This window comes from Hemibagrus wyckioides, linkage group LG22 (genome assembly GCF_019097595.1).
Source record: "Hemibagrus wyckioides isolate EC202008001 linkage group LG22, SWU_Hwy_1.0, whole genome shotgun sequence".
Classification (NCBI taxonomy): Eukaryota; Metazoa; Chordata; class Actinopteri; order Siluriformes; family Bagridae; genus Hemibagrus; species Hemibagrus wyckioides.
Window position 1 is genome coordinate 14,502,294 of NC_080731.1, and position 12,191 is coordinate 14,514,484.

A 12,191-nucleotide genomic window follows, 5' to 3' on the forward strand; every position below is an offset into this window, starting at 1 on the left:
GGAATTTATAGAAAAGGACAGGACAGATTTTATCCTTTCCATGCTTGTAAATGCTGAGTATGCAATTATCCTTATAATGGAGGCGTTGTGTCCAAATTGGAGCCATTAAAATGATTTAACTGGGCGAAGATTGGGCCTGGCATTTGTGAGGATGTGTACACACTGGGAGTTAAGGAACGTTTAATCACTGCGTTTTAGAGCCTATTAGGTGGAGAAAAAGGACCAGTGCAAGTCCAGACCAGCCGAGATGCCAAGCTACTCATTAAGTCATAGTTTTATTGCCTTCTGTTTGTTTCATTTTTTTCAGAATCTACTGCTAATTAGCTTGTTTTCTTTTTTTTCTCCTCCTGTAAGCCTTTGAGAAATCATTTTCACACGTTTGGCTGGTTGGCTTTTGGCTGCACTTTTCTACTGGAGCTGCCATTTTCAATAGACAGTACTGTGACGAGATCAACCGCAATTATTTTGCCATTTTGAAATTCAAATACGTGCCTCCACTGGACTAAATGCACCAGTCCGAAGATGATATTAAATTTTGGAAGCGTCCAGCAAGTATGAAGCATCGTTGGCGGCGATGCTAGCACCACCAGGTTTCATGACTTTTGTTTCCTGTGGTCTGATTAAGCACTCTGTTGCTAAAGGTTTCAGCATGGGCTGCTCTCCGTGTTGGCACTTCTACTTTATTTAACAGCTGGTGTTCGGTGCGCATCAAGCAGAACACCTTTTTTTTCCCCCAACCAATCCACTCTATCCACACACTGCATAGATGCTACCCCAACAATAGCCACATTTGGTCATTCCATAAAAGCTCATTTTGTGTTTGATCCGTGTTGAAAGATGCCTCTTGAAACGCAAAGACGTCTTGATGTTAAAGGGGTTGCAGCATCTCTTTTCCTTTCTTTCTTTCCTTTCTTTTTTTTTTTTAAATCTCCATCCAGAAGAAAAGGCAATGTCTGCAGTGTCTGCTTTTCTTCCTTTCCGCCCTTTGCTGGGTTTTATCGAGCCGGCCAAGGCTGCAGAGAGGCAGGCACCCTGGTGAGAGCTAGTAAAGCATTTATTAGCAGCTTTGCACTGGCATAATATGCTGGCAGCCAGAGAGGCACTCATGCTTGGCCTTTAACTTTCTTGTGAAGTTCAGCCATACATGAAAAAGGGGCGCAGCACAGCCTCTAATATATTCTTCATTCATACTGTATCAGAAAAGGAAGAGATGGCAGGAGGGGAGAGTAGCCAAAAAGAAAATGTAAATAAAAAGCCTCTGGAGGTCGGTGATGTTGTACTATGCCGGGCTGCACGTCACGTGAGTCCATTTGCGATTCCCAGCGGAGCTCCTGAACCCAGCATGTGTGAAAAGCCCTGTTGCAGGCTTTGTGCATGAGCTGTGTACCATAACCTGGAGCAACTCGACAATATGGACAGGAAAGAAGCCTCTTTTCCCGCACTCTAACTTTGGGGTGAAAGCTAGAGTCTGTAGTGCGCATGAGCTAATGGTGAGGGGGAGTGGAAAGAGGAAAAGGATGAGTTCACCTCATCAGAGATTTTCTCATCTAGAAAATTGAGGTCATTTTTAGTTCAGCGGTAATATTTTATGTGTGCGTTTAGAAACTGTGGGAATTTAGACTCTCTTTCTGGTTGCCGTCCTGCCATTTAGAACACACTGGAGCCGATGAGGAGGGCACACCCTAATTCAGAACAATGAACTCCTGTCTGTCTTTCTCCTCTTTTTGTCTTTCCTCAATCTTAATGTAGGGGAGACACTCCTGCATCGAGCCTGCAAGAGGAACCATGTGGAGAAAGTGCTGCAGATCCTCAGCCTGCCTGGAGTGGATGCCAACGTTAAAGGTAGGTCTCCCTGTCTCTCCTCCCTAAGACCCTTCCCATCCTGCGTAGCCCTTTTTACACGACGAGCCATTCAGTACAGGAGAGAGAAGTGTACGTCACAGGGCTCACCTTAACAGCAGAACGAAGGCAGATAGTCTGCACATCTCCTCAGTGTTTTGATCTTCTGATTTGTTCTTTAATTTGTCTAAATGCTTTTTGCTTTTCACGTTTTTTTATATGAATGAATTAGATGCATAGACAATGGGTACTGGAGAAGACCAAATGATTTCAGAAATTTTGTTGCCACCAGGATTAATTTTTATCTGTTCTATGCAAAATTATATTTTCCGCAAGGCCTGTGCAAAATCGAAACTTCATCACTATTTTTGGAAATGTCTTATACAGTATATATGCTCACTGGCCACTTTATTAAGAACACCTGTACATCTCATTCAAGCTTAAATGATGTGGCATAAAATCACGCAGATATAAATCAAGTGCAAAAAAGAAATGAGGGCAGATCTGCAGGTAGAAAGGCCTTGATGTCAGTAGAATAGTTTCAAGCGGATAAGAAGGCTGTAGTAGTTTAAATAACCATTCTTTACAGCCATGGTGTGCGGAAAAGCATCTCAGAATGCAAACATGTTGGAACAGGCTTACAGAATCTGGACAGTTTGGGTAAACAGGATTGAAAAAACATTGTCTGCTTCTGGCACTTCTGCACACAAAACATGATTAGTCAAAGAGCAGCAGTTACTGAAACATACATCATTGTTCTGAAATCATATGAATCAGTTTTCTTTTCATAGTGTTTTCAGAGTTGATCATATGAGTTTAAGTTAATGAGTGATTCACTCAGGTTCATTTTGGCTCGCAAACACTGCCACAATCTTAACTATAAGCTTAAAAATACAGCAGAATTAACTCATAATGTGTGTCTTGGTGGTTTTATCATCCAGCCCTACATTAAAATGCTGTTTAACACCTGTGTAGACCACGTAGGCTGGACTCCCCTACATGAAGCGTGTAACCATGGCAGCACTGAGTGTGTGAGGGCTTTACTGCAGCACTGCCCCGGCCTGCATCTGGACAGCCAGGTAGAAGGAGTGAGTCCACTGCACGACGCCCTGCTTAACCAGCACACACACATCGCCAAGATGCTTCTGCGCCATGCCGGTGAGTACACAAATACACACACTGCTGCTGTGCCATGCAGGTACACACACTTACACACACTTCTCACCAAGATGCTTCTGTGCCATGCAGGTGCACACACTCACACACTCATCACAGTCGTGTATCTGTGCCATGCAGGTATACACACGCACACTTACACACACTCATTACTGAGATGCTGCTGTGCCATGCAGGTTGCAGATACACAAATACACATACACCACATAGGGGCTGGAACCAAACAGTAACGCATTATCCAGATTAAACAGATAAAAAACAGATATAAATAAGAGGCATGCTTAAAAAATTTTTTGTTTGATTATAAACCCTGACTTACTTACTTAATATATGTATATAATAGAAATACACCACATATACACCGGCATAACATTATGAGCAGTGAGAGGTGAAGTGAATAACACTGATGATCTCCTCATCATGGCACCTGTTAGTGGGTGGGATATATTAGGCAGCAAGTGTCCTTAAAGTTGATGTGTTAGGAGCAGGAAAAATGGGTATTCGTAAGGATTTGAGTGAGTGATGGCTAGATGACTGGATCAGAGCGTCTCCAAAACTGGGGTGTTCCCGGTCTGCAGTGGTCAGGATCTATCAAAAGTGGTCCAAGGAAGGAACAGTGGTGAACTGGCGACAGGGTCATTGGCGACCAAGGCACATTGATGCATGTGGGGAGTGAAGGCTGTCCTGTGTGGTCCGGTCCAACAGACGAGCTACTGTTACTCAAACTGCTGAAGAAGTTAATGCTGGTTCTGATAGAAAGGTGTCAGAACACACAGTGCATGATGGGTCAGGGCTATTTCGCCAGCAAAACGGAGACCAACAAAATATTAGGCAGGTGTTCATAATGTTATGCCTGGTTGGTGTATATATGTAGAGAGAGAGAGAGAGCCCACTGTGCATATGATCTCTGCTGGGGTCTCAAAAAAAAAACTTATCAAAAAACATAAACTTATATATTGAATATACTTGTATATTCCTTTTAAGTGGTCAGTGAATGATGTTCGTTGTTTTTAAATGAAAATCCTCCTGGACAATTCTGCAGACATGATTATAATGATATAGAAGCACCCTGTTTTGATTAATCTCAGCTTCATAGTAGGTTCTGATAGAGCCTCCAGCAAATATTTCTGATCTTTTTGGAATGTAACAAATGGGAAAAATCAAGCAAATCTAACATTGTTATTAGACAGCTATTGATAAATAATAGTTCTCTGATTTGGGAAAGAAATTGTTGTTGTGAAAGATAGTTCCTTAGCTTACTCGAGTCACATTAAATAGAAAGCTTGCCAGAATGTTCCACAGGGGATTGCTTGTTCTTTTTCCAAGCTTCAGATGTCTAGTTTTGGTGAGCCTGTGCCCACTGTAGCCTCAGATTCCTGTTCTTGGCTGACAGGAGTGGGACACAGACGTGAGTTTTGTTCTGCTTTTGTAGCCCCTCAGACTACATGTTACATGTTCGGCATTCTGAGATGATTTACTGCTCACCACCATTGTAAAGAGTTGTTATTTGGGTTACCGTAGCCTTCCTGTCGGCCCAAACCTGTCTGCTCATTCTCTTCTGTCCTCTCTCATCAGCAGGGTGTTTCCACCTGCAGAACTGCAACTCTCTGGATGTTTTCACACTGTTCTGTTTAAACTCTGGAGATGCTTAATATTCCCAGTAGAATAGAAATGTCTGATATACTCACACCAGCCTGTCTGGCATGCCACAGTTAAAGTCACTGAGAATTTTTTTCCCCATTTTGATGTTTTTTTGATGAGACATTAACCGAAGCTTGAACATTAACCCAATGATTTTATGCCTTGTGATTCTTCCACATGATTTTACTATTTGGACATTTGCATGAATGAACAGTAAAGGTGTGCCTAATAAAGCGTCTGGTGACACTGTGTATACATGTCAGTGCTGTAGAAGTATTATATCGTTCATATGAGTGTTAATATAATATCGTCATATCGCCTTACCCTATTGCACATCACTTACTCATGTGCAAAACCAGCGCGCGCGCACACACACACACACACACACACACACATTCAAACACAGCCTTTAGATCCAAAGCCCTTCTTAAGACTCTGTTGAATTTCAGTAGCACTCCCTCGTATCCCCAAGTGTACACTTTCATATGCTAACTGCCCAATCTCTTTCCTCTTCTATGAGCATTATATATGTGAGCTATTCTCTGTACATAGGCATATTAGAATATTATTTGATATTACTGTGACTCAGTATTTCAGTCTGCACGTTCTAGCTCGAACTCCTATGAGAATCGTGGCAGCGCTTATTGATATTGGAAGATGGAGGCGTCTTTTCATGTAGCACAGAGAGTCAGGGCGGGGGGGGAGGGGGAACCGTGTCATCTCTGCTTTAGTGAAGGATGCCAGTGAATACACATTTTTCACTGCAGTTAAGTACATTACAGATAATGGAGCAGTGTGGACTACTGCGCATTACATAAGATAATAAATGAGACGAGGACGTCTAAATCTGGACCTGCTTTATAGAGTAGCACCTCACATCTTCACTACTTTTCACTCAGTTCGGCTTTACGCTCTGTAAAATACTCCTGAACGTGCTATTTTTAACCAGGAATCTATGAAGAATACATTTTTTGAAATATTTTTAATGCCTAAGAAAATGTGAAAAATGGTCTAAAAAGCATGTTCTTGTCCCGTGTCTATCTTGTCTTATATGTAGATAAAAATGAGAAATTAATAAGTAGATTTCAGTATCTTCATTTTGGTAAATGAAATGCTCAGCATGTAGGATTTTGTTCAGGTCTCACAACAGCCTCTAATAATTGTAATAAATTATTAAAAAAGTGTTAATAATTTTCACTCATGTAGCAACTTTATATTGAAATCAGCCAGTAATATTTTTCAGGGAATTTTTTTAAGCCATGTCTTCTTTAAACCTCATGCAGTTTTTTGAGGACAGGAATATTTTTGTGTCTCTGATTATTTACATATCATTAAAGCTATTGATTTGTGAAAGTCACATGTGACATGTAAACACACTGCAGGATGGTTAGATGACGGTTAAAGGATGATGTGGGGGGAGAAAAGGATAAAACAAACTCTCTCTCTCTCACACGCCCCGACACTGCTCGCCGCTCTCCTCTGCTCCGACTAATTATAGTTAATTTGATTCCGCTCTCCCATTAACACATGTACATATTCTGGCCTCAAAAAGTAAATTAGATTGGGATTGTTTGGTCCCGGTGAGAATGTGTTTTTTTTTTTCGAGCCGGCGGAGATTGGCCCAATAGCAGCGAGTGAAAAGAGGTCAGAGGAGGATGTTTGGGAAAATTAGAAGTGTGATGTGTCTGGGAAGCAGACAGCTACTTGAGTACCCATGACACGCGCATACACACGCATACTGAGCTTGACTTTGTGCTGCTTGTCATTCTGCTGCAGGACATCGCTGTAGAAACGCTGTGTTGACTGAAGCTTATTTTAATGTTCGGATGGCTTTAAAATCATATAGCGACGTTTTTATGTCACACATTTTGTGGCCGTGTATGAAAAATACGATGACTCGCACAACGATTAGTTTTATTGGGCCGTAGCCGAATTTTCTCACATATCCACTTTAGTTTTATAGGAGCGATGATGCACATGCTGAGTGAACGTGGCTGGTGGTCTGTGGTTAGCAGGAGCTACTTAGCGAACACACTAGATGCTGCTCAACTCACTGTGGAGATTTTCAGATTTTCACTGATGGATTCAGTGTAGATACCAGGGGAAAAAGGTGAATATTTCAACAAAGGAGGAGCTATACCATCATTTCATAGCTTCAGGCCTTCGTTGTTTTTTTTTTTCTCCCTTTTCCCTCCCCCACATGCCTTGATGCTGGCTCCCGTCCATGAAGTTGTGCTTTCTGCAAATTGCTAACATCAAGACGCATTATTAAGCGAATGCTGGAAAAAAGCACATTAAATCACATTTGACTAGTTTGAGAAATCTTTATAGGAAATTTTAATTAGATTTGAAACCGCATACAAATGTGGCTTAGGTTTTATTGAGGGGGAAAAAATCAGTTTATGTGTGGGGTTTTTTTGTGCTCAAACTGTTTTGTATTCAGATGGGCTATGCCAAGAAGTCTAATTTGAGCTGATTCTCTAAACAACGTTGTAGTGTTTTGTCTGCGGTTTTGTATTATTTAGTGTGTTTGTATGACCACTCCACCCCTTCATCCCCCGAAATGTACTGTCAGCACTACATGTGGGTTCGATCATAACCTCCGTACGGCGTCCAGTACCTTTTCCCCCTCTGTCCTCCTTAACCATGCAGGCAGCACGCTTTCACCTCACTCGTGCAGATAGTTGCTTTCATCTGGGCCAAGCGGGTCAACTGATCCAGCGCCCCAAACACAGCTCTCTCAATTGCAGCATCCTCCCCATAAAATAATCATTCCTGCTGGAGGACACAGGCTCAGCTACAGGTTCAGGCTTACTCTCTAACCCTAGGGCTCTGGCAGGCTGTGACTGAGGATACCCTTATTTTGCCCAAAACACACACACACACAACCAGTGATCTGCTTTTTAAGGCTTAGTTTTGAGTTTTGCACAATGAGAAACTCCTTCATGATTGGAATGGAGTGCGACACGCCAACCGCAGCAGCTCGGATCCAAACAGTGGTGGAGTCCGCCAGCAGGAGGAGGAGAGGCCAGTGAAAGAGCCTTCACGCGGCTGCTATGGCTCTCGCATCTTAATGGAGATGCAGTGGCTGTGAATGCACGGCTTGAATGAGAGACGGCTGGCACGGCTCAGGGTGCTGTGGGTTCAGGGCCAGCTTTCGAACAGACTGTGGGGGTCCTGGTGAAAGCAGGGCAGAAAGCGCTATTTGGTTAAGGGAAAAGCCAGAGCTCACGTCTCTACTAACAATTTACTGTTAAACTGGCGAAATCTGATAGATTCATTTTTACAAGTTTGGTATCAGCTGATATAAAAGTGAACTGAAAATCATTTTACACTACATGATGCAGTATAGGGCTTATTTTTCTTCCTGCACTCAGAAAACTATGTGTAGGTGTAGGATGTGATCAACAAATCTTTCTTATAAACTTACAGAAGTGAAAGGTCCTTGCTGAAGGGCCCAACAGGGGGCAACTTGCTGGTACTGGGATTAGAAGAACACATGAACTACACGTTAAATCAACTACTACTGCATGTCAGATTGTCTTTTTGTTAATATATACGTTTAAAAGATACGTTTCCACCAATATGTGCCTTAATACGATTCCCATTACTGACAGGAAAAGGGCACCAGACATGAAATACAGACCATACAGACCAAGTTTCTTATAACCTCCATGCTTAATAACTTTTACAACGAGAACGGCACAGAAAAGAGATGATTGAGCACAGGCAATTACAAACAGCTCTTTTATTGTGACATAGTTTCCTTTCGAATATGGAAGGCACATTATTCACTAGAATTAACGTGTCCTGCTGTCATGCTTTTTTTTTTTTTCCACAACCATAGTGAATTCGCCTGCATTTCTACATGAATCCAACTGCACTCATTCCCACTGTATTTAACTCAAAATACTCACAAAAATGGATTTGTTGGTATTTATATTTTAGAAATATTACATTTACATTTGGTTGATGCTTTTGTCTATAAAGCGACATACACATGAGACAGGATACAGTAATGCACTGGCAAATATTTGACTAGAATAAAGCATTTTTCACATAAAATCTTCTTGATGGAAACCTGCCTACTGATCAGTGGAACAAAACTTTTCTATACCTATTCTAACCGAGTTTAATATTGATCCAGTTGCATGTTCTGTGGAAAAAGGTGGGAAACATTCAGCAGTTAAGTGACGAATCTCACTCATGTTGCTCATCAGGCGTCTTTTCTTCAACTGAGACTCGGGACTCGGGCTGCTAATGGCCTTGCTCCACAGCCCAATTGTGGTTTTCCATTTCAACTAAGAAATACATCTGGTACCTTAACCACTGCCCATGTGTTACCAGTTTTATATTTGTGTGGGTGTGGAGGCATGTTTGTACAAAAAAACCCTGAATATAACAGCCAACAGGTATGCTTCCGGTTACAGAGGTTAAGGTTTCAATTTAAAGAAGGCTTAGTTTTTTGGGAGGCATATTAATTAGCTGCATTAATTAATTTTGTGCGTGTGTGTGCGTGTTTTGTATGATATGCACTGAAAATGCCCTGAATGTGCTGGAACACCAGTTCTTTATCTTTGTGTCTGGCTTGTTGTCATGGTCAGTGTGGGTTACCTCAGTAAAACATGACTGTGCGTGTGTGCGTGTGTGCGTGTGTGTGTGTGTGGTGTGTTGAGAGAGCATCATGTTCATAATATGACACACTGATGCTAGCAGTTCATGTTCTGATGTTCTGTGCCAGATTACTGCTCTGTCTTTTACCTTGTTACAATCTGCAGGCAGTACATCCAGATTGTGGAGAGATGACGTCTGACTGTCTCATTCTCGCAGTCATGTACGCTCTCTATATACACACACACACACACATACAAAGACACACACACACTCTCTTTCTCTTGTTCTTTCCTCCCCTCCTCCCCATTCCAACTCTTCTCTATTTCTAGTCTTTGCCTGCCCTCTAAAGGCCAAGAGGCTGCTTACTGGTTTTGTGTGTGTGTGTGTGTGTGTGTGTGTGTGTGTGTGTGTGTGTGTGTATTTGCATGCAAGTTCCTCAAGTGGCAAAAGCACAAACATTTGGGCACAAATTCTTCTGCTCCTGTTTCCACTCTGTATGTGTGTATGAAAAAGCGCATGGCATACGGTGCCTAATTACAGACATTCACATCTAATCCTCCAGGTGTTTTATTTATCTGCCAAGCACAGTTTTTGCCACAGTAAGCCAATACCTGGGCTCACTTCAATCACTCGCCATGATACACGAGCCAATATCTTAGTAAATCCAGGCCAATCATGTGTGTGTGTGTGTGTGTGTGTGTGTGTGCTCTGACAGATGTGGATTTCATGGGCCATTGTGAAGAATAGGCAACAGCTCATAGTATTGTCCTGGGGGAGGGAGGGCTTCACGTAGCTTGCATTTATCAGCGACTGCTTTGTGTGTGTGTGTTTGTTTGGGAAGGTGCACGCGCCTCAGCTTTTGTCACATTCCGGGTTTCGGCCTGTCAGACGCTTTGACATGGCGGCGGTAGGGAGCAGCTCTCTCTCTGAGCCGATGGGTTTGATACAGGACACCATGGGAAAGTAAACAGCAGCGAGTGTTGTATCATCCTGATTTTAAACGAGACACTTGTCTGGCAGCGAATATGAAAAGCTCTTATGTCTTTTTTTTTTTCCTTTTTTTTTCCCCCTCATATTCATGCATGACTGCATTTCCAGGGATGTAGATTACTTTCCGAAATGCTCAATGTCAGTTCATTTTTATCTCCCACTTTAAATAAGGCTTCAGTTCAGAGCTCATACAACTACAACCACTTGTGCATTAGGGGCTGTATGAGAGTTTACCAAGAAAATATATCTGTTTTTATACCAGTCCTTCACTGCTAATGGGCTGGATACTGCTAATAGGGTTATTTTCTATTTTGTTGTTGTTCAAAACTTTTTAATTCGGACATTTTTGTTTGGAAAAGTTATTATAATAAAATGTATTATAATACTCCGGTCATAAAGAAATCAATAAAACAAATTTTAAACATTTCAAACATTTTTAGAGAAACTTGAAAAGGTAGTTTAAATAGTACTGAAGTAATGTTTCAAATTGTATTAATTGTATTAATTTTTTTTTGTATTAGTATTTTTTTAAATATTTATTTATTTATTTATTTATTTATGCATGCATGCATGCATGCTCATCCTTCAACTCATCCTTCTCACAGTTAGTATTGTTGTTTGTGCCTCCCCTGTATGTGTTTTAGTAAACTCTAGTTGGTTCTATTTCACAAAACTATAAACACGTTAGTCATTTCAAGCAGTAGGACGTGACCAGGGGGAAGTACGGAGTGCTGTAAATGAGTGGCTCGAGCCTTGTTCAGTCTGCTCTCAGGTTAATGAAAGTGGCCTTTCTTTGTACAGCAGAGTGTAAAAAAACAAAACAAACAAAAAGAAACTGCTTCTACAAATATTTTAGTTCCCTATTCTGAAGTGGATAAAGTGTCTAAAAGCTATACGACATTTAATAGTTGTGAGTAGGTTTGTGGTACGGAAGTGTTTGTTTGTTTGTTTGTTTGTTTATTTATTTATTTATTATCCTTACTGTAACATTAGAAGGCTTGTTCCTTAGCCCTGTGAAAACGATTTCTAGTGTATAATCTGAAATGAAGAATAAGTCAGCCGGTTAATTGTTATTCATTGTTATGTTGTGACGCAAAACTGTCTGTTTTAGCTAACATGCACAAGAAATAATAATATCCAAAGGTTTGTACAGAAATGCCTCAGTGTTCTCCTCTGCAGACTTGGCAGTGCGGCGTTTTGGATAACTTATGCTTATGCTTCTAAGCGTGACCCTGATTTGTGTTAGAAACTCTGTAAAGAAATCAGTTTAGAAAGCCCGTGCTTTTCCTCCGTGTGAATTTGTTTACTTCTCAACAAACAAAAATCAGAATTTATCCAAAACAAGGACTTGCACATTGCACCCTTTAAAGGAAGGCCCTGCTGCTCATCAGATAACCTACAGTAGCCATGAAAACACTGGCTGTTTAGCCGAGATTTGCATCCTTGCATGTTTTGCATCTGGGGATATGAACTAACCTTCCACAGAATCAATAAACGTGCTCTCCACAAACCAGAAAGATGCAACCTGCATGCTCTTCTTCAGTCATCCTGAACCCACTTTGGGACTTTTTACTTTGCATTAAAGTGACCCTGCGGTCTTGCAAATTGACTTTGAGCCCATTGCTCCCGTATTGCTTCGACACTTAGAATGAGCATCCCTTTATTATTATTATTGTTATTATTGTTATGACGGAAGTACATTTTGTCCTGATATTCACATGACCGATACACACTACACAACTGTACACATATCGCAGAAAGCTGCAGTGCAGTCAGTGCTTCATGCCTCGGTCTCACGCTGATGAGAGTCAACCATTCAAACAAACACCTCTCACTGTTCCAGCTAAATGTGCCTCTAAATCCTTATCCTATTGTACTTAGATACATTTCATGCAAGGGTGCACTGATTAAAATCATTTGAGGATAGTGAA

The 12,191-nt window shown here is 41.3% G+C and overlaps 1 protein-coding gene across 1 annotated transcript in view; it reads left to right on the plus strand.

Moving 5' to 3' along the window:
* Positions 1–12,191, plus strand: part of slf1 (SMC5-SMC6 complex localization factor 1) — a 36,027-nt gene that overhangs the window by 20,133 nt on the left and 3,703 nt on the right. Inside the window, exons 17-18 of the mRNA XM_058374771.1 lie at positions 1,750–1,842; positions 2,815–2,997. Coding sequence (XP_058230754.1) covers positions 1,750–1,842; positions 2,815–2,997 — 276 coding nt within the window. The remainder of the gene's footprint in view (positions 1–1,749; positions 1,843–2,814; positions 2,998–12,191) is intronic.